We start from the raw sequence: 22,812 nt of genomic DNA, 5'->3' as shown, positions 1-22,812 counted from the left end.
TTCACAGGATATCAAATTTTAACTTACCAATACAGATTTTACTCTACCTACTGCTGTATCCTTTACCTTCCTCTCAGATTTAGCTTAAAAATCCTATTTGAGCAAAGAACTGGGTGACATGAAGTCACCTAAATTTAGTCATCTACATATTCAGGAGGTGTCTGAGTTCTCATTATAATCAAGGAACCCAATGGGCTTGCCTTAACTAATAGTAATAGTTGATGTAGATATCTTTGCTTACTTTTATTAATACATTTCCAGCTTCAGTCTTACTAGGCTTATACCTATGGGGTATTTTTTTCTGCAGGCAAACCCAATTCTGGCCTTGGTAAAACTGAGCAACACTTTTATTCTCTTTTTGTAGTCATTGTGGGCTGTATATATCACTTCATGGCTGTGTAATATTTGCCCCTTTGTAAGACGTAAGAGACATTTTTACCATGGTTGCACACTCTTCAAAGAGCTTAGTTTTCCTGCAGTATCACCTGTCTCCTGCTACCATATATTCAAACCTTAGTTGATGACTAAGACAAAATGTGTCATTTCTTTAGGCAGGCTCCAATGGACAAGTGCCAGATGATGTTTTTCTTCCTTGTCTGGATGAAATTTTGTTCCAAAAAAGCCTTTTGCATCTTAACCCTCCTTCATTAGCTCCTGAAAGCTGGAGCATTTTCATGCAGTGACCTGGGACAGCCTTTTAGGATTCCTTTTCCCATGGTATTACAGATTATTCAAAAATAAGCAGGAATGCTATATTTTTCTATAGAGGTTACTTTTTTTTCTTATTTTTTGACATTTTTAAGTGTTTTAACTGGGTTTTCCTATCTTATATTTCTCTTTTGTAGCATAACATAGAATCACCTTGTGATGGAAAAAAAAAAGGAAAAATATGGCTGAATTCAGCTTCATTACCTGTAAAATATTAGACTTCCATTCTCAGACTTCTTGACAGAAAACTGTATCACAACAAATGCTGCTTGCTTCAAAATGTGCTCTTTGCAAACAAACTCATGTTGGACAACTAGGCAAGACCTGTGGAGAGTTATTCAAATATCTATGCTTTATATTTAGGTAGCTTTTAAGCATTACTCTTTGCCTGCTCTCTTAAAGAGCTTTTTTTTTTTTTTTAATGCCTACTCTATCACAGCAACTCTGGATTTCATCTGGTTTTCTGGGTAACTATGTTTGGATGAAAGCCACAAAATTAGAAATGGATTTATGAAAATGTGATGGATAAATTCACACTGTATCATATCTGGCTTCTGCTCTTGTTCCAAGGCAGTGTCTCCAGACAGCAACAAGAGAACTTTATAATCTGAAGGGGGACAGTAAATAGTACCTCAAATAAAGTGAACATGTGGAGCTGTGAAATTTCACTTTGAAATGAAACTATGCAGCCTTCAAATCAAGGCTGCATGCCAGAAGGTTCATATAATCAAGAGTCACAAGCAAGTCCATAAGAGGAAAGTCTTTTACGGCTTCATTTCTGAGAGATACAGAATTAATATTTCCCATCTCTGGTTCCAACATACTTGCTGAGACACCCTTGAGAAGACCAATTTCTGTCTGTTGGGGTCTTCTCAGCATTGGAGACTTAAAATTCTTGCCCTTCCTCTCCTCACCCAAACATCAAACAAAGGCATCCCAGTCCTTGGGAGGAGTAGTGTTTTTGGGTACTTCTCCTTTGTTAACATTCCCATGCCCATCAGGACTCAGATCTGAAGCAAGCCACTTGCTTTCCTGGGATCCTGCTTCCCAGTTTTCTTGATACACTGCATGAGAAACTTCACACCAGTTTAATATACATAATTGATTTCCACAAGTACAGCTCTTCTCACTGCATTGGGAAGACTCCATTAGGCAGAGTTTAGGAGACCAGCTCTCTTCATACAGCTGGTGGGAAGTATCTTTGTGTTCTTCCTGGGACCAGTTTCGTCCTCCAGAGGTTTTTCATTGAAGGATATGTAAATACATGGCCCCTGCTTTTGGTGGGAAGTGTAAACATTCATAAGATTTTGAGGTCACGCACTAAATTATTCTAGTTGCCATGCATCCAGTCTGGAAAAGGTTCTGGCTCTCATTGAAATATGAAAGAAAGAATTAGTTCTTAGTGAAATAATTCTCAGAACAGTTGGAGAGAGTATCCACACCCACATCTTTTCCTTCCTCTCTGACAGTGCCAATTATCTCTCCCTTTCCCTGGACAATAAAGGTCTTCATAGTGATCTTACTGCCTCATGCACTAGAGGGACTGTTGGCTGGCGGTTTCAGATGGCTGATTGCACCTTTGACATTGTAGCTCTGAGGAGAGACCAGGACTGTTCCTGGGCAATCCAGGCCCTCTCCGCTGACAGCATTCTCAATACTTGTTTTGAGTGGTTGTTTATACATATTTCTAGAAAAATAAGTTTGGTAACAGGCAACAAATGTTTTCAGCTCTTAAATGAGTAAAATGTTGGGTTTGAGCAAAGACAACTGTGCTGTCACGTTTGAATCCAATGAAGTTCTTCTCTGTCTGGTGATGATCAGCAGCAGGATTGTTCTGTCATACCCCTACTTTATTTTTCCTTCTTTCTTTTGAAGGAAGCAAAAAAATAATGTTTCTAAGTCAGGGCTGTATAAACCGAATTTGAATTTAATGTCTGTATCAACATCTGAAGGTCAAATGTGAAAGCAGAGGTTCATACTGGAGGTGTGGCCTGGCCTGGTCTCCCTGGCACTGACACAGAGGCTGACTCTCAGGCATGCCAGGAATTCCCTTGGGACTCCAGGCTGAAGCCTCAATTGAAGCTTCTGAATGTTCTGCTCCAATGTGCTGTTCATTGCCCCACTGCAGAGGCACGCAGTATGTCAGCACCTCCTGTCCCAGTCCAGTGCTCCAGCAAGCTCCTAAAACTTCTAAAACACACCTTGGTGAAACTTGGGTGAGCAGAATGGGGCTTGTCAGCACAGAGGTTAATGCACAGCTACAACATACAAAACATTATCAAAGAAGATGTTGGTGTATGGAGTCTTTGATTCCAAGTTGCAATATTTTCATTATAATTTCCGTAATTATTTTTTGAGCTGTATGTAAGGAAATGGCTTATATTTCCTGGTCTTTCTGTACTCATAGAACTGTACTTTGAGGTCTGTCTCTGGTTGCTTTTGTTCTTTGTTAGAATACCAGCCCTTGAAGTGAAGGTACTTGAATGGGCATGCAGAAATGACAGCTACCTAAATGTGGCCAAGATTAACAACAAATAAATCATTAATGTGTGAAAAAGTTTAAATAAAAGTGCATATATATTTCTGTGGTTTTTAAGAGCTTGGCTGAAAGAAAATGCATTTATGTTGTCTATTTTTGGCTGAAGATGTGTAAATACAGAAATACTATTGTTTGTATTATGAGACAAAAAAAAATCATGAGAAAGCAAGAGGGCAGAAAAATTTTTATTTTGGGACACCCACATTGTATGCTTGCTATACATAAAATTGAGAAGTATTTACACTAGGCAAATATGCAAGCTTTACAAACATAGGTGGCACTTACTTACATGTTTTCTCTTGCTTTTGTTTGAGCAGTGTTCATGTTCCTTGAACATGATGAATATATTCATCCCAGCACAGTGGCAGGGAAAGTCAGCTCTGGAGATGCTTAGCTTTGAACAGTGTGAACCTGAGCAGTGTTAGATGTAACTTAAGATTTGCTGATTAAACACGTCTAAGAATCTATTATTTCTTTATTAGGCAAAGTAGCATATCACTGTTGTTATTAGTAATAATTCATTACTACATCACAAGAAACAGTGAATTACAATTCTATATCTTCTTGTTATTATCATTTGTACAAAATCACTTTAAAAAAATCTGATAAATTACACAAAAGGACTATTAAGTTGTAATTCTACTACCTTTGCTCCTGCAGTTGGTATTCAGAGTAAGCCTATCTTTCCTTACAAGCTTATCCCTTCATACCCCACCTTCTCACAGGGACATGCCTGGTCAAGAGACCTGTGGTCTCTCCTCATGGGGGCTTCCTGTGGGCTTGTGCTCACAAGTCAGCATCACTGCTGCCTGCAAATGTCCCTGCCCTTGCTCTTAGTATATTCTCACTATTTTCATTCTTCACCTAATTTGATGCCCTCTTCATCTTTTTTTTTTTAATTTTCCAAGTTTTTACCACCCTTGCACTACCATTTCCCTGCCTATACTCATCCCAAATAAACAACCTACTCTTAATTTCTTTTTTCTCATTGGTCCCATTTGTTTTATACTCAAAAGTTATTGTTTCTGACACTATTACCCAGGAAATAGTTTCTGTAATACGGTATTACCATTACAGTTGGCTGAATGAGACAGCTTTGCCTCCAAGGGCTGCCTTGACACTGTGGGTCTCATTTGGAACATTAATGTTACACATTTCTGGACAGAGTTACCATATTTTACTCTTGATTCTCCAACTTCACCTTATGCACAGAAAGCTTGCACACCAGTACAATGGTTTAGCTCATTTTGTGTTTGCACATATGTCAACTCTTAAATAATGTCCTTCACACTCAGTGTTCCCATCAAAGAGTGTAGCTTCCTGTGAGGGTGAGACTTGGACACTTAACACAGGATTCATCTCATGTGAAGCTGGACATCTGCTCTGTAGACACGTCTCAACCAGTTACCCTATGCTACATCTCTAGTCTCCTTACTCTCCTATGAGATTGAGCTCTGGTATCTGAAATAGATCTGAGAGTCTCTGGGTGATGTAAAACATCAGCCAGATGTTGTGCCTATATGGCATAAATCTTAAATTACATCCTATAAACCCCATTTCTAGAATCTGCCTAAACTTTGGACTTCTTGGAGATTAGTAGGATTATACATCATCCAAAACACGAGAAATACTTGGAACTGAAAGGCTTCTCAGTAGACACCTTCATACTTGAGGGCCAGTTCTTCCAGCTTGATTACACAGATCCTAGAATATCATTCTGATGCAGGCACACTTGTCTTCATTTAACTGCGTACTGAGCTGGTTAGGAGATTCATCTCCCCATCCTTACACTTTCTACAGGGGGTGGATCTCTCTATGGAAGCCTCCACCCACCTTTGTGGTTGAGAGAAAGCAGTAGGAACTTTCTGGGAGAGCTGCAGTCAGTCAGTTTAAATGCCAGTATAAGGATGTGATGAAACATGTCCTAGATCTGACTTTCCTTGCCACTGACCAAAAAGGCTCCTGCTCAGATCAAAACAACCACATTGGGTTGTCACCATAAGTGTTATGTTCCCAGAAATCTGTTTTCCTTAGGACATAAATAGTTGAGGACTTCAAAGTACATTGTCCATTGCTAAATTTGAAACTTTCAGGCTTCTTGAATTCTAATTGTTGATTGATATATGCCCATTTGGTTTCCCTTCATCTCAATTGTGAGCCCATGGGTATAATTGTTTTTAGCTAAGTTCTACAAGAGTCCTTAACAGACTTATTAACAAGCTTGTAAATCATAATGTTTTCAACTGTAATCCCCAGTAATGCAAGGTCAATCAACAGTGAAGTGATCTTCAAAAAATTATAAATATTCTAGATAATTATGCTAGTGAAAGATAGTAGAAAATGCTGCATGTGACTAAAAGATCCCAGAGTCATTCCACTAACAGTTGAAAAGTGAAGAGGTGGAAGTTAGGTAATAAAGAAAGCCCAAGTATAATCAAGAAGAGGTATATTAATGCTAGTCTCAAATGCTTTCCAATTATGTTCCCTACCTTTGGAGAATCTTCCAGATTTTTCTTTTCATTATCTGCAGAATCTCTGTGCATAAAAGAATACCAAATGAGAAAATAATGAAAAAAAAAAAGCTTCCTAAAATTGTGGAAGAAAACAATTGTGTCCCCATATTAGCAGCTGGTATTGTTACAGCATGCAAATTAAAATATTGGATGGTGGATAGTACACAAACAATAGACTTTGAACTTCCATTTGAAATAAGCATTAACAGCCTCCTCCATTTTTTTCTTACAAGTGCACAAATATCTTAACATAATTCTGATTAATTTTCTAATTTCTCCCTGACAACAGTTTACCAAATTTAGAATCACTCTGCTAATTAAAGAAATAAACGTGTTGTTCTCATAATTTTTTTCTCAGTAGGCAAAACTGAAAACCCACATGATCAAATTACTGTATCTGTGTGTTACTCTTGGGCTGGGATATGCTGTTGTTTACGGCACCAACAAAAACAGATTCTGAAAGTTCAAAACTGATTGTTACCTATGGCAGCACTACATAGCACTGTTCTCCTTAAAGTACACCCACATCTTCCAGAGGAATATGATCACACAGGCCATACATCTGCATGGCATCCAGAAAAATTAATAGAACTATGCTCAATTTCAGAAAAGGAACTGTGGGGGAAACTCTGTTAAATTAAGGATACTGAGAAAAATATGTACATTTCATCTGCAAATAGGTTAATAAGAAATGAACTCCATGGAAATAGTGAGTTTGTGATCATCCAGGTATTTAACTAAAAAATGGACCAACCTGAGCAAACTGCTGGAGTTTATAAAATCGTCTTGATATAATATTTCCTCTAAAAAATAGCTTAAACATAAAGCAGAAGTCATAATATGACACAGAACTCTGCTACATCCATGAAATACTTTCCTGAATAAAGCACCTAACCTAGGTCAGGGCATGGTTTCAGTTTGGTGGACTGCTTTGATCAGTATGAAAACCCTACCTCTTCAATTAAACATGAGAATTAAGTATAAAGCTGAAACAAAAGTGTTTTAGTATACGAAAGCACTTAAATGAAGACATGAACCTTCTCATGACAAGCAGAAAAACTTGTTTTGGGAACTTTGTATTGCTGTATGTCGTAAGATTAAGAGTCTGCTGTACAAATATGACCAAAGCAGGACTTAGGTAATACTTGATGCCTGCTTCATACTTTTTATTCATTTGACTGCCAGGGAGGTATGCAAATCCCAGAGCTGTGTTTTTGGGTGAAGGCAGAAATGGATACCTGAGAAATGTGACCAGAAAACCTCAGGTATTGAGTAGAGGATTGCTTAGAGCCACACAGCAGATTTGGTCCCCTCTCTGTTTTAGCTCCTTAAGTTATCCCTAGAGGCAAGAATAGCAGCATCACTGTCTATTTATGAAACAACATAGCAGTTCAGAGCACCCGTCCTGTTTTGGAGCCTTGTTTATATCCCTTTCACCTCCCTTTCAAGAGATGACGGGCTCAAGCTCTGAAGGAGGCAGAAAAGTAAAGGCACCATTTGCTTTAGCCAGGAAGAGAGCAAGTGACATGGAGCCTGACTCTGTGTCCTATAGGTGGGTTGCCTTGAGGTTTCATCTGAGGAGCAGTGCATGTGAAATGCCCTGAATGAGGGATTCGGTTTCCTGTAGCCACTAGACTTAGTCCTTCTCTCTTCTTCTTCTGACTGTATTAATTATTCACTGTGGGCCAAGTCAGGTTCAGAAATAGTGATGAGAAATCCCTTCCTCCTTTCCCAGATTACTTACTAGGCTGCTGGGTCATTTTCCGAGTTCAAAACCCTGAGCTCCAGTGGGCTACAGGCTGGTCTTCACAACATTCCTAATCATTAAGTTACATTTATAAAAGTCACACCACAGCATGCACAGGATCTCTGCTGTTCAGGTTTCTGAACAAGACTGACTGTGGCTGCTGCATTCTGTGCAGGCACTTGCATGGAATATAATCTGAGTTTGCCTGCCTGTTGAAGTCCATCCAAGGATTTCTCTGGAGCGGAAATATTTTGTGATCCATATTTTGTGATCCATATATTTGTGGCCCAGGCGAACGTGGTTTTGGTCAGGCAGGAGACATGTAACTGAAGACATTTACTTCGGCTGGGAGTGACTTCTAAATCACAGTGGTTGACTGCTAGCAAATTTTTTGTTCCTCCAGAATAGGTAGCCAAAGAAGAGGAGAAAGCAGGCGCTCATGATTTTGAACATGATACCTACATCTTCCTTTATGTCCACCAATAAATATTTCAAAATACAGCAACCATTTGGAGCATGCATAGGAGGATGTGCTGCATTGTGACCTAGGACCTAGTCCATGTCCCTCAAGAATCCAAGCAGCTGCACTTCTGTGATACGATATCTATTGCATGTGTTGAAAAGATACGTGGCATACTGCTCAGCATGGAGCTGCAGTGTTTTGAAAATGTTAAGGGAAATAAATGAAGTAACATTATATTTCTTGATGCTGATCTCCAAGAACTGGACAGCCACACAAGGTTGCTTCTAAGCATGTATTAAAGAGGTTTCAGCTGTAAATCCTAGATCTGATCCTGGTCTTTGCTTTAGCAGTTCCCAGCAAGTCTGCTAATCAAAGCTGATTGTACTGTTTCAGATATTCTAGCTGATACCTTTTAACTTTTGTTTTGTGTGTGTTCTGGTTTGCAGGGTGGAAAGAAGTACACAGGACCATGTGGAGGCAGAGACTGCAGTGGAGGATGTCAGTGTTTCCCTGAAAAAGGAAGCCGTGTAAGTAACATTTTTATCCTGTAGATTGTTCTTGATGGTACAAGTTCAATGCTATATCATTTGCTATAGGTGGACTTGCACTAGACTGCTAAGAGTGCTAAAATCATTATTCTTTTTCAGAAAAAAATTGTTTTTTTCATCTTACCTTCTCACAGGCTTGTATATTTGAAGAAATGCTTTGTCATGAATACCTTGTTATGATATGTAGCATGCACTTATCTCAAAGATGAAGGCCAAGGGACCTGGTGGCCATGACAAGCTGATCAGATGTGAATGATGAAAAGATACCACATACATGCATGGGATACAGACATTTAATGACTTTAGAGATCTGTTCCTACCTAAATGATTCAATAATTCTGTGGTTCTATGAGATTTCCACTAAAGCAAGAGGGAACCATGCCTGCAAAACCTGAAATCCCCGCTGAAAGAGAACTGTTTAGAATTTCTGGCATTATGTTGATGCTGATAGTCTGTTCTTCATTGTGGAGACTAGTGAGGAATGAGGCAGAGGAAAGGAGATGGGGTGGAGGGGATTAACCACCTGCCACAAAGAGCACTGAGAAATAGGGCAGGGCTCCTATCCTGTATGGCTTGGAGCCCTGGCTGGCAGGCTCCTTCTGTACAGCTTGGTCTTCTGCAGCTGAGACAGTGACTCAGCCTTTTCCATCCACCCATCTCTAAGAATAGGTCAGGCAAGAGATGTGGTGGCAGGTCATGTGCTTGTTCTGCTATCACAAACTTCCTAAGATTTTTCAGTTCTCTGCCTTCCCTCCACACAGCCATTGCATTCCCATTGCATTCCTCAAGCTTGACTCCACGTCTGAGTGGAGGGAGAGGTGGTAGGAAAGTCACAGTGTAGGTGGGAGGCAAGGAACATTGCTGTTTACCAGAAGTCCTGATGTCTCCATGGAAGTCAGATGATCCTGGGGTCACCATGCCATGAGGACTGTAATGGTTATACTCCCATGGCCTGAGCATGAGATGCTCATGATCTGCTTTCCATTACAATGACCCAACAGCAACCTGATGAAGCTGAGGACAAACAAGACATCCCCTGAGACACAGCTTCTCAAGGGGCTCACTCCAGCTGTTACTGCTTTACCCTTATCATCCAGCACATGAAGTTTGGCAAGTGCCTTCTGCCACTTCCCACTTTTGATTGAAAATCAAAAACTGATGCTGTAAGATGTTCACTACAGTTCATGAAAATATCTGTTGCAAAATTACCAACTTTCTGACTGAAATGTTTTTCATGCTTCTTATTGACTGAATGACCTTGAATTTCAAGTTGCCAAGTGTGAAAGAAAAGGGAGGTAGCTAAACAAAACTAACTGCATGGGTTAGAAAACCTGAAAATGTGAAAATACCACTGTAGAGAAGCCAACAGGTGCTACAGGGAAGAAGCTCCCTGTGAATTGCTTCCTATCTAGTTTGGGAAAGTGAGGGCAGATTTTATGTATGTGCTTACCATTCTCAGTTTTACCTCAGGGAAGTAAGTAAACACACTTACTAATGAGGTTGGCCTCCCTTTAAATAGATACTCAAAAAGAGAAAATGGCTATGTTAAACAACACAAATTATATTTTACTGCTTGTCATTAATTGTGCAAGATGTGAAAATGTATTGGGAAAAGGGACTTAAAGAATTTTACACTTCAAAAATCGTATTTTATCTGTCTTTATTTTACCTCTGCAATTATATACCTCATTCTGATTTAGTATACACTGCCTTTATTTTGTGTCTGCTGATCTCTTCAGATGTCACAACCTCTGTTAAACATCTGGTTTCAGGAACAAGATTGGCCTTTAGAGTCTAGTCAAGTTTGCCATAGCTTCTGGTCTCATGCTAATCCTCAATGGGAATATTTATTTTCACAAAACCTCTGTATAATCTGGCACAGCATACATTCTCTGTTTGAGGTGACTCACTGCATGCACAATAGAAGTCCTGCGTGTTTGCACTTGTAAGAGTGCCTGAAGTAGTCTGTCAGAGCCTGCTTCTGCAGTGACTCTCCAGCCCAGGAGCCACAGAGCTGCCACTTGCCTGGAACTCAGGTAGGAGCAGCACTGCAAGGTCTGCAGCCATCCTCTGGAAATTCACCCTCTGTTTGCTACAGCTCTAAAACCAGACAAATTAAAAGCATTTTCTTTGAATTGCTGCTACTGAATGCACATCAGCATCTGTTGAATTAAGTTAATACATTGAAGTGGTAAACACAATTGCAAACTATGAAAGGAGTAAAGGTCTGAAGAAATGCCTGTTCTTTATTTATGTGTTCTTCTACTCCATTTGTTGACATTGTAGTCTTAAGATACAGCATTTAAGGAAATAGGTTTAGTTGTATTTGTTGTCTTAATCCAATAACTTTTGTTTATAAAAAAGGGCTTTTTGCAAAATATGCCCACTGGTATCTCCTGGGACTCTGCTAGAGGCAGAGAGTCACTCTCAAATATGTGGAGATTCATCCAGGCTTTGGATGGTCTGGGCCAGGTCTCCAGGTGCAGGGCATCTGGAAGCCCTGTGCTACTGTCTACGCTGCTTTTGGTTCAGTACTGGTAAGGATAGGCACAATGCACAGGAAAGTTGAATGCTGCTTCACAGCAGCAGTTTCTAGGGGCAAAAGGCAACCTAGTACAAATCAATTCACTCACCTAGAAGGCCTACTGGAAAGGGGTACTCTACTCTGTTTTGGCTGGGCTTGTCCCTGCAGCTTTCACTGGGCTCAGACACAGCTGAAATGCAGTGGGAACAGAAAAATAAAACAGCAGAAGCATCATCTGCCCATTGTAGTGGTGGGGGAGTTGCTGCAGCTAAGCAAAAGCAGCATCTAGCTTGCAACCTCCTGCCTCTCATCTGAGCTGCTCCCAGGGCTGTGAGAACACCTGCAAATGGCACTTTTTTCTTCATTCCCAAGAGGAAAGCTGATCAAATCCAAATGTGCAGAGAATCAGGACATTGCTGATAACTGTGTTTGCAACTCACAGCAAATGCTAGTTGTTTCTTGGGCCATACACGATCCCCTTGAAGTTCCCACCTCCAGTCCTGCTTTGTGTTCACATCTTCATAGTAGAAAGAGTTTCTTCTGTAAATTGGTTTTGCTTTTCCCAGTCTTTAATGACACTCTAGTCTTTGTTCTTTTTCACTGCAGCCTACTTATTGTCGTATTTACTGTTAGCTGGTTACAAATATCAGTCTATCTGACCATACCTTGCATCTAGTAGATGTTTGGAGCTGGGGCTGCAGGAATAAGCTTTGGGACCAGCCTCAGCCTCATCTCCCCTTCTCACAGCAGGCAAAAACTCAGTGGAGTTGCAGTGCAAATCGAAGCTCCTGAAGGAGCTTCAAAGGAAGGAGTGTTCAAATCCACATGGCAAGAAACCATAGTATAAGCCTCAGTGGAGGACACAGAGTGAGAAGGCAGAGGAAAGACAGCAGACTTTTCTCCCTGAGACATATTTCATCTTCTCATTTTCTTCTACGGCAACTTCTCCTGAATTGTTCTCCTACAACAAGATACTTGCCCTTTCCCTAAGGTACATCTGGAGAACATAATATAAGGAGTACACAGATGCCTGGGTATGAGAGAAAAGAGTAAAGGGAAACACTGATATGGTATTGAAATTCTGTTTTGAATGAAATGGAAAGCCTGCATTAAGTGAATTTTTTAAAAACTGGTTTTCTTTCCTTACTCCTCAAGATTTTTATTGCAGCTCCTAAAATCTTGAGATTTATTTCTTTGCAAACCTTGCATTGCTCAGAGGACAATATATGTGCCTTAACATTTGTTAAACAATAATGCACTTATGTAGGAAATGATAACTCCATTCAGTACAATGGCCAACTGTTTGACTCATTGAAGTTCATAATCAGCCTCACTTCATAACCAGCCTAGAAGGCTTTATAGAAAGTGGAAGTGAGCAGAAATCTTTTTGATCTTTCTATAGAGTGAGAAATTGCACTCTTTTGTACTTCCCAAGTCAAGCATCTAACAGTGCTCAAGCCATTTAGCCATTGTTTTTGCAAGGGGCTGGAATGATGGAAACTGAAATCAAAAGGCAGCTTTGTGTCTCCCCCATAAAGGCCACTTCTTGGGGAAGCCCAAACATTTATTTTTAACCTAGACTGACATGACTGTTCACTAGAAGTCCTTTACAGATAGCTGTTAGATTGATTTCACTAATGCCGTGGCCAAGGGTAAGCTATTACCAGTACACCTATAATTACTTCTGTCTGTTTTTGCATGCTACACAGTTGGGAAATAGTGTGTGATATTTGCTTGCAAGCATTTTCCATACAAGTTTTAAGTCTTAACACATGGGCTAGATTTAGATGTGTTTCTTTGTAATTAAAAGCAAACAACAAACAAACAACAAAATAGAACACACGAATATTCTAAAGTCAACTCCATTATTATATTATAGGGAAAAGTTTAAATCCAATAAAATAATTTTATCAACTGTTAGTGTAATTCTTGTATATCATAATTAACTGGATTCCAAGCTGGTATAAAGATAGTAGCTCCTTATAAGTATGTTGGTGTAAACTAATATATCTGATGAACTCTGATATTTACTTTTTTTTTTCCTCCAAAAAATAATAACACTAGAAGCATCTTCTTAGTAATTCATCTAGCTCACTATTCTGTTCCCAAAAGTGAACTACTGTAAGAGATGCTATTTACAGGGAGCACTGAGTTCTGGAAATTTTCTGCAGTCCATTCACTTGTACCCAAGATAACCCAGTTTGAATGTTCCTTCGGTATCTGTGTTTCATCCTGAACTTGTCTAATCCTTTTTAAAAGCTACTGTAACTGTGTGTCTTTGCAACCTCCAGTGGCACTACTCACATGATATAAATTATATAAATCACTGTCTGACCTGTTCTAAGAAAAGCTCCCTCTGGTTTCATCAAATACAGCCTATTTCCAGTACTGGGAGACTTAAAGTAGGTCTGTGTTTAGGTTACTCACTGTTTCCGTAATTTTGTAAATCTCAGTTTTATTTCTTCTCATCTTTCTCTTATCCAAAAGGGTGAGTCACAGCCTTTTTAGGATCTCTTTTGAAGGTGAGGCTGTAGCCCTTAGTCCTTACTTTCTCTTCTGTGACAGACCAGAACTGTACCCATCCAATTTTGTGGGGTCCTTCTGGATCTCCCAGCATGAGAAATCACCAGATCTCCCCGTTCCTCAGCACCAGCATCATACTTAACAACCTAGGAGAGATTAGTATCATCTATAGACTCAGATGTTTCACATTTCATCCCTTCTGTAGGTTGCCATTGGAATCATTGCAAAAACCAGTTACAGCATGTGTCTGAGAGGACCCGCTGGTGTTATGTCTTCATTTTGAAATGTGACTATCAAGTACTATTCTTTTCTTCCTATCCTTTAACAGCCTTCAGTTCATAAGACCATCTCTCTTACAACCCAAGATAATTTATTTTAAAAGCTTCAGTGAAGCATTTTATAAAAACAGTTTTGAAAATCCAAATACATTGTAGTCACTAAGGCTTGCTTTACCATGCTTATCCTTGAGCTCAGTTATTGTGTTCTTTAAGGTGGACTACTGCACTGCCAAGAAAGAAAGTCAAACTGGCCCACAGTTCTCAAAGTCTCCTTTTGAGCCCCTTTTCCACATGGAAGTTTGGTTGGCACCAGCCCACTGGTTCAGTGGCAGTTTGTAATGTTGGGTTACACACTTTGGCCAGAAGTTCTGCAGTTTCACACTTGAGTTCCTTCAGAAGTCGTAGGTGAATGTCCACACTTGCGTTCAATCAGTAACACCTGCCTTACCTGTTTTATCTACTACTCCTTCATACTTATCTGAAATTATTCTGTCTCAAAGAATAGCCTAGATTTGAGACCTTCTCAAGTACCTTCATCAGTAAAGACCTCTTCAGAGAAGTCACTAAGTTTCTCTGCTATGGCCTTATTATCCCCGAGTGCCCCTTATGAGCCCTTGGCATCATGTGGTATTTCCCTTGATGGCTTTTTTGTTTTCCTTTAAATAACTTTTTACTATCAGCTTGATTATCTTCTGCAAAATTTTCTCATTCATTTTTGGCCATCCTAGTTACCATTTATTCTTGATTTGGTTGTTATGGGCTTTCCTATTAATTTCAAAAATTTTTTAAATGCCAACCCTTTTGCCTACAATAGCCTCCTTATTTTTTGTTTTGTTTTTTGTTTTGTTTTTTTTTAATTAGCTGTGTAGGGTTTTTATTGAAACATTTTACTTTCTTTTTGATATGTGACATATAGTTTACTGGGGTTTTTAATACAGTGTTTTTGAAAAGGCTCCAGGTTGCTTTAGGCTTCTTGCCTTTTTGACTGCTTTTCAGGCTTTTACTATTTTTGTGATTTTTATGTATTTCCCCTTCTTGAAATTGGATATCTCTGTGAGGTATTTGTTTGGCTTACTTCATCCCAGTACACTACAACATTAAATTCAGTTATATTTTGAAGCACTTGCAGAGCAATTCTCCCTTAAACCTTTTGAAGCGGGTCCTGTGCAGTACTTGAGACTAAACCCAGAGCAGCATTCTTTCGTATGGGTGTTTTTCTTATCCTAAGAAAAAGTCAGTTGGTGGGTCCAAAACTTTTATTTCCTTGTCACATCTGGATGAGGTATTGTGCCTCAGAGTATGTGGGTAGTTGGAATTGGCCAGTATTGCAAACTGACTTAGTTGATCAGCTTCTCTAATTTCACTGAGTGTTTAATTATTGGCATCTTGAACAGAGGAATCCTAAATACAAATGAAGTTCTATCTTTCTGTTATTTCCACCCACAAGGACTCCTAATGTTCCCCTCCTCCCTGACTATTTTTTTCTGTAACGCTTTGTTGTAGCCTTCACATATTGTGCCATTGCCCTCTCTGTATCTTATTTTCTATCATTCCTGTAATGTACATGAACTAGTCTATGTATGGCACTGATTATCCTCCTTTCACCAGCATGAGATTCCTCTTATATCAGGGTTGTCATTTATTGCCAGGTAGCATAATTCCATAATTAATCTTATTCTTTACATTTCTAGCACTACTGTAGAAGCATTTAGAGCTTTTGACCATCCTCTGTTGCAAACACCAATCAAGTGGAATTGTAAATGGTGTTATTTACCTTACCTATTCCACGGGGTTGGCCAGGACCTCAGTCTCTCACACAGCTGCCTTGAGTTAACCCCCTTGGACACCCCTCTTCTACTTTCCCTCACGAGGGGTATAATACAGAATTGTGACCACTGATCACCAGTCCCTTCTAGCAGAACAAATTCCTATCTGGCCATCCCATGGGTTCTGCTCCCTTTGCACTTAGCAAGCCTTTCAGTCCTCTCACCTGTTCCAAATCCAGCTCTCTGCATCAACTCATCAAACCTCCTACTGCCGTCACCTGCTTTGTCCTCTCCTGGAAGATTCACTCTGTCCCAGGAGCGTCCTCACATCAAGCAGACATTATAATCAGCTAGAGCTTAGAGTTATCAGAGGCTCCAGGCTGATCATCCACCTTCCTTCTGACTGACAACCCCTAAATTCTTGTTAGATCAGCGTCAAAGTTTTGTGGGTTTTTTTTTGATGGTCAGCAAGATGGAAATGGTTTGGAAAATGTCCTATTTGCTCTCCAGTGTTTGCCATATAAAAACTTTTGGGAGTGAACTTGATCCCATATCTACTGAAGTGTTGTCAGATTCTGCAGCAGAATGGATATAAGTAGCAAAAATTAGTGCTTCAAAATCTCACATTGCTTCATAGACCAAGGTTAAGTCTCTGGAAAATTCCCAGAGGAAAAGCTGCCCTCTGAGGGAAGGTATTTGGAAGAGGTCTTTGTAATGGTAACAGATTTAAAAGTAAAGTGCCTATGGTATTAGTAAGCACTATACATGGGATGAGATGACACTCTTCATTATTTCAATGCTGTAATCAAGACTGGTGTAGTCAAGGTAATAGAGGAGAGCAGCTCCATTGCAAAAGACAGGAAAAGTGTTACTGCAAAATCTGTTTTAACAGTGTGAAGCTAAATTCTACTTTCAGATACATGCATACAGTTTTCTTTTGCACATGTATGTGAGAGTGGTTTCAAATGAATGCTTTTTTTAAGTTTATACTTTTAAAACTCAGTTTTACAAGGTCTTGCCAGAATATACAAATGCCTGAAGTCTTGATATTGTTCCATAGGCACCTAAATCTTTGGTATAAGGCTTAATTGCATGAACTGTTAACAGCAAATAGGCCCAAAATTTTTAGAGTTCACTAGCAAAGGCAGGCAGTGTACAGGTTTGCTTGACAAAAATTGAACTTGTGTCAGTCTGAAACTTGATATCTTTATGATCTAATGTTTTATTTAATGAACATTGCTTTACCTGGGCTACACTGAAAATTAATCAACCATGTAGTGGGATACTTATGTTGTTTGCTAATTGCTGTCCTTTAGTACATTTGTCTTGACATATTCTTGAATGAAATATGTGTGTTTCCTTTTTTTTTTTTTCCCTAAGCTCTGTTTATACATGTTTAATCAACATCAGAGATCTTTTTGAACTGGTGGATGGAGATTAGATAACTTTCCCATGAGCAAGAAGCTCCATTTCCCATCTATGCATTCTGCACAAAATCTGAGATTTGGGATGTAGTGAAAGGTCTTCCTCAGAATATGTTTCAAATAAAAAAATGCAAGATATATTAAAAAGCAAAGCAGAGTGTTTTGTTTCAGTACATGCAGGAGTTCAATTACGCGTTCACACAGAAATCACATTTTCATTCGTAAATGTTCAGAACATGGTGAAGAATATTTGAAAGATAAAATAAACTCAAATGGAGACTTTCTTTCAAATCAAACAAAATATGCATATTGACCAAAAATTATTTTTTCACTCCTTGTTACCCTTTCGGTCTTTTGCAGAACATTATTATTTCAACCAAATATGAAACATTGTTTGATTCCATAAGTAACGTATAGGAATTGTATTTATTTGTAATCCAAATGAATAGATTTTTAAAGTCCATCCTATGGTAACAATCTGCACTCCCTGCCTTTTGCTCCAGCCCTGAAAGCAAAATTCCTTCAAAGCCTTTTCAAATCAACTGTACAGAACTGTACACAAGAAAAGAAGAATGATACTTTAATTAAAAGTAATCAAAAGGACACATTCACCTTTTTATTTGCATTTTCAGTTTAATAATTTTAAATTTCCCTGGGTTGACATACATTATCTCCAGCAAAATAAGTGCAAGATATGTAGCATTCATGCAGGCACTGCACCTTCCTTCTAAAGCCCCAGGTTGGACCTGTGCAGATACTTCTATGACCTTGTATCAGAAACGTTTGCAATCTCAGCTGGTGTGATGAGAAAACAATTCAACAGCATTGGACAAAGCTCAAGAATTCGTGTCATCAATCAGAATGAATACCAAGGTTGCAGTTTAAACAAACTTATGAGCGAAGTCAATATGCTGGATTAACTATTTGCACTGTGGATTCAGTCCTTCCATTTGAAATGACACCATCTGATGCCTTTTGCATTACCTATGTGATCTTTTGATTTATGGGCTTGTTACACTCATTGAAAAAACAACTCTTATGGCAGTTTGCTAATAAATTGAGAAGGTATTGCACTGATATTTCAGGAATTTATTTTGAGGGCAGCATTTTTAAGAGTGTATTTGAACATCTGCATTTCACAAATTTGAATGAGAGATGGAGAGAAAATACAAGAAAAATCACAGTAAGGAATCAAGAACCATTTTATTTCAGAAAATAAAACAAGACTTAAACTTCAATTCTAGAAAAGTTAACTGTAGCAAAGAACTAATAGGAAGGAAATTTGCTGGAGATGAATAATGCAAAGTTAACTTTGGTAATAATAGCCAATGTTGAGACAAGAATCCTTTGGATGCAATTCACAACCATATAAAAATAATGCCATAACTTTTTTCTTGAATGGCTTTTTTTTTATCCTTCCTGTCTTTCTATGTAATCTTGCAAGTATATTTTACCTTATTTAGAAAATAAGTACCTGAAGTTAGAGAATGTCATGAGTGTCTACTCATCACCTTTCCACTCATTCGGGTCAATAGTGTCTGCATAGCACAGCACATTCTCCTGTATGTACATGTGTATGTATATATGTGTGTATGTATGTACGTGTGTATGTATGTATATGTGTATGTATATACATGTGTCAGCTCCGGTGGGTAGAATTATCCCACCATGGGGTGCTCATAATGCCAAGGGTTTGATCCCTGGATGGGCCATTCACTCAAGAGTTGGACTGGATGATCCTTATGGGTCCCTTCCAGCTCAGAATATTCTGTGATTCTGCATCATTGATCTTTTTGTTTGGTTTTCACATATGAATTTCACTTCATTAAGGAAATGCAATGCACTGTCAGTATTGGTTTCAGAAAAATGTGTTGTCCATTTGGTAAGACTGTCAGATTTTGATTTCTAGCAGTGAGACAGTTCAACTACAGCACAAAAGTATTATTTGTGCTTTCAGCCAAGTTTTGCAATTTCTGCTTACTGTGAGAAGAAATTTAAAGATAGAGCAGCGGGTGGATGATGGTTTTACTCTGTGACTGGGTAGTTCACACAGGCATTCAAGAGGGATAATCCAGGTCATCCTTTAGCACTTAAATTATACTCCAGAGATTGCAAATGTTTCTCATGACATATGTCTGAGGCTTTACAAATTTCTCAAATGGTGCTTGTTTCTATTTTCTGTATTTTTGTCACATGGGAGCAAGTAACATTGACCCATTTTCCTTTTGTCTGCTTTGCTAAGTACCAAACTATTAGTGGAATCCTTTGAGTCTGACCTGGAGAGACCAGGAATGTGGGAATGGGCAGGCTGTCATCTCAAACAGTATCTGCTGAGGCAGACTGAGCCTGTTCTCAGCATTTTCTTACTGACACTTGAGAAAATAAATGCTCTTTATTAACCTCAGTTAGTACAAAAGATTTCCAAATTATCTTCAGTGTCTTTGCATAATGAAGCAGACTGTTGAAGTATACCTGAGTGTTTCCATTACATGTATCTGGAAAAGGACGACAAATGTTAAAATATATTATATTGACCATTAGCTATGAACTTTGGGAGCACGCAGAAAGATCTTGAAGGATAGAAATCTGTGGTTTTAGGCACAGAAAACAGCTCTAGACAATGAATAAAGCTGTAAGCCCAAACAAATAAAGCATCCATGCAGCACTTTTTCTCCTATGGGCTAAAACTATTTTTCTATGAAAGGACTGTATTAGTCTGTAAAATTCCTTTCTGTCTACTGCTATCATAGATGCCCAGCAAAGAAAAGCACTTTGGGGCTTTTTGTGGCTTTGGTTTGGTTTTTTTTCAGTATGGGTCATGGTTGTTTAATGAAATTCTGTGTCTACCTATTGCTTATCTTATTACTTAGCAAAACTAATTTTTCTAAATACAATATCACTCATTAAAGGTATGTTATTAGCCCTTATAAACTTGTTTAAAGCAGGCTTATTTGTCCCTAAGATTGTTGGCAAAGTCTAGCATAGGTGTAAGTGCAAAAAAGAAAGTTGTACTTGCTATCCTCCCCAATACAAATTGTTTCACTCCATTCAGAGTATGGCAACTTGTATAGACTTTCTGTCCAGTCAAATAAAGACCTGGATTTGTCTGTATTATTTTGTCTGATTCAAATACCCCTTTTTCTCTATAAATCACATTTTGGCTTAAGTTTATAGACTCTGTACTTTTCTCTTTCTTTGATGAACTATCAGTTATCTACTCTCAGGCATGCAACATCTTTTCCGTTTCACCACCATTTATCTGTTAAAGGCTTCCTACAAGGGACTTCCTGTCTTGATAGCCTGGAAGAGAAATGAGGGGAGCTGGTTCTGAGATGAGGTCTCCCTCCTGTAATGCAGGATGTCATGGTCTTTGCAGCTGTCTAGGCTTGAATGTGTTAGGATATGAGCTCCTTGGGCAGGAGCTGTTTGCATGTGGCTCTTTGTATGGTGCCAGAAGCATTGCTAACCCTTCCAGGTTTTGTAGCATCATGCAGAGGGCCACAGTGACAGCTTCTTTCCAGTGGATAGGGACTCCAGCAGCAAAGGGCTCAAAGGAACCACACAACGCTGTGGGTGTTGGACCCATATATATTCCTTATTCCAGTATTTCATGAGGGTGTTCACTGGCATGCATATTTATGGATAAAATGTATTTTCCACAGGAAACTCTTCAGTTTAAATACGACTGTGCTGCTACTGCAGAATATCCCTTACCACTGTGAGACTCACCCCCTTTCCATTACAGTCCTAGACAGGAGAAGCTAGACTGCATGAGCCCAATCCTGCCTTTCAACCCCTCCTCAGAGAGTGAGACTGCAGGACAGAGGAGGGGTGGGCTCCCTGTGTGAGAAGGATGTTGTTGCTGTCCCCTGCAGCTCCTCGTCCTTAGCCCCTGCCACTGGAGCAGAGGCAAAGGTGGATGTGCAGGCCGAGGACACATCCATTTGTTTTTCTTGTTGTTACAAGACCTCATAAACCAAACTGCAGAGTCTGTGCTCCTCTGTCTCATACCTGGTGCTGTCTGCGAGGTCTCAACTGCCCTGCACAACTGCAGGCATGTAAAACTGCTCAGGATTGCCTGAGCCACAGCTCCCCATACAGCTCCTCCCTCTCCTCAGCTGGCTTCACTCCTTCAGACAGTTGCAGAGTTGGTTTTGCTAAATGACATAAGGTTATAATAAATCAAGTGAGAAGATTTGTGTTGTGCTTCCTACTGTATAGGAGAGGTCCATATGGTTTAAGTACTTCCTCTGTACATCAGATATATGTATATAAAATCTCTGAAGTCATGTGTAACTGCCAAGATCCTATGGTGTGGTTTGAAACATCCATGCAGTGAGCTCTCAAATCCTACAGATGTGCTATAAAATATAAATGTAAAATGGAAGAAGTAAGATTATCCAGTTAAACAACAGCATTAAAATTAGAGAAGTTGATGGAGAGATTCAGAATTCAGCACAGTGGAGGAGGGGAAAAAAGACTGAAAAACTCTTTTGAGGCAGAATAGAGTTTTATCATCGAAGGAGATGGGAGAAAAATATTACACACACCCCCACACTCCCAACCCCCTGAAAACAGCAGAGCAGCCTGAGGAGAGAAACCATGTCAAAGACAGCTGCTTAGTCAATTGTAAAGCCATCTGAAAAGTGTCATCACAAAATATATCTCCTGATACATCTTTGGCCACCATAGAAAATTCTGCTAGGCCATGTAGACCTGTTAGACCCAAGATCATGGATGGGTATATGCACAGAGCTACAGTCAGTGTTTCAGCAGGGAGCTGCTCACCCCTGCATCTTTCTAGCTATTTTCTCAGGCATGTAGAGGCATATTTTTAATCTGGCACAATGGCTCAAGCATCTCTGGAGTAGGGAATGGTATGTGCTGGAGTGATGTTAAAGGTGCAGGGCAGCTCCATGGGATCAGGCATGTCTGGGGCCTGATCTTCAGTGGTAACTTTAGTCAAGTGAACTAGAGAACAGGTTTGCTTCTCCTGCCAACATCCTTCTGTGTCATACCTCTAAAGATACCTGAGCTATTCCAGATACATGGGAAGTGGAGAGCAAGTCTGTTTGGGCTAGTCTGGATCCATGACTACCAAGACCAAAGACGATCAGGTTACTTCATGAGGAAGCATCCATGGGAAGAAACAGAGTGTCCTTGGGCTACTCCTGCAAGTGATCCTGGTGCCAGCATTCAGCAGGACACTTCAGCCCATGCCCCACTGTGGTACAGAACAAGAAACGTGCAGAGGGGTGGGGATGCTCCCCCTCAGGGGATGGAGACCCTCCTGCCCCCTGCCTGTCCCTCCTCAGCATGTCCAGTGCTGTTACCAAAGGAGTGCTACCCTCTCTGGTAAGGTACGTTTATAGCTGTCAAAGATGGCTATACATTAGTGCCACAGTAATAGTTTTATCAAGTAATAGTTTCTGCTATACAATGCTAATTGCATCAGTCATGTGTACATCTAATCAGCAAAAATCTTCTGTATCATTTCAGCATCTCCTGCCTGAGCATGGCAGTTTGGCCCCTTATGTTTACCAAAACTAACTACACACTAAATCACATTCTCAGTAAGCATACTTTTTCTATAAAAGCCAAACACTTTGGTATAAATAAATATACACATCATATTGTCAGCCGAGGCTGTGGCTTGGTGCATTTACACAGCTGCAGTTTGGGCTGTTGTTTACTCTTTCCCTCACAGACATTGTGTTCTGCTTTGTCCCTGTAAGGATTTTCCTCCTCTACCTATTCTTAGTACCAGACAGAGAACTGT

The 22,812-nt window shown here is 39.5% G+C and overlaps 1 protein-coding gene across 2 annotated transcripts in view; it reads left to right on the top strand.

The window, feature by feature from the left end:
• Positions 1–22,812, top strand: part of COL4A2 (collagen type IV alpha 2 chain) — a 147,253-nt gene that overhangs the window by 40,029 nt on the left and 84,412 nt on the right. For both annotated transcript variants that reach the window (XM_021545583.3, XM_021545584.3), the window contains exon 4: positions 8,417–8,497. In XM_021545583.3, coding sequence (XP_021401258.2) covers positions 8,417–8,497 — 81 coding nt within the window. The remainder of the gene's footprint in view (positions 1–8,416; positions 8,498–22,812) is intronic.

The sequence above is a fragment of the Lonchura striata genome, chromosome 2, assembly GCF_046129695.1.
Source record: "Lonchura striata isolate bLonStr1 chromosome 2, bLonStr1.mat, whole genome shotgun sequence".
Taxonomy (NCBI): Eukaryota; Metazoa; Chordata; class Aves; order Passeriformes; family Estrildidae; genus Lonchura; species Lonchura striata.
This window is presented reverse-complemented; position numbering and strand designations above follow the sequence as displayed.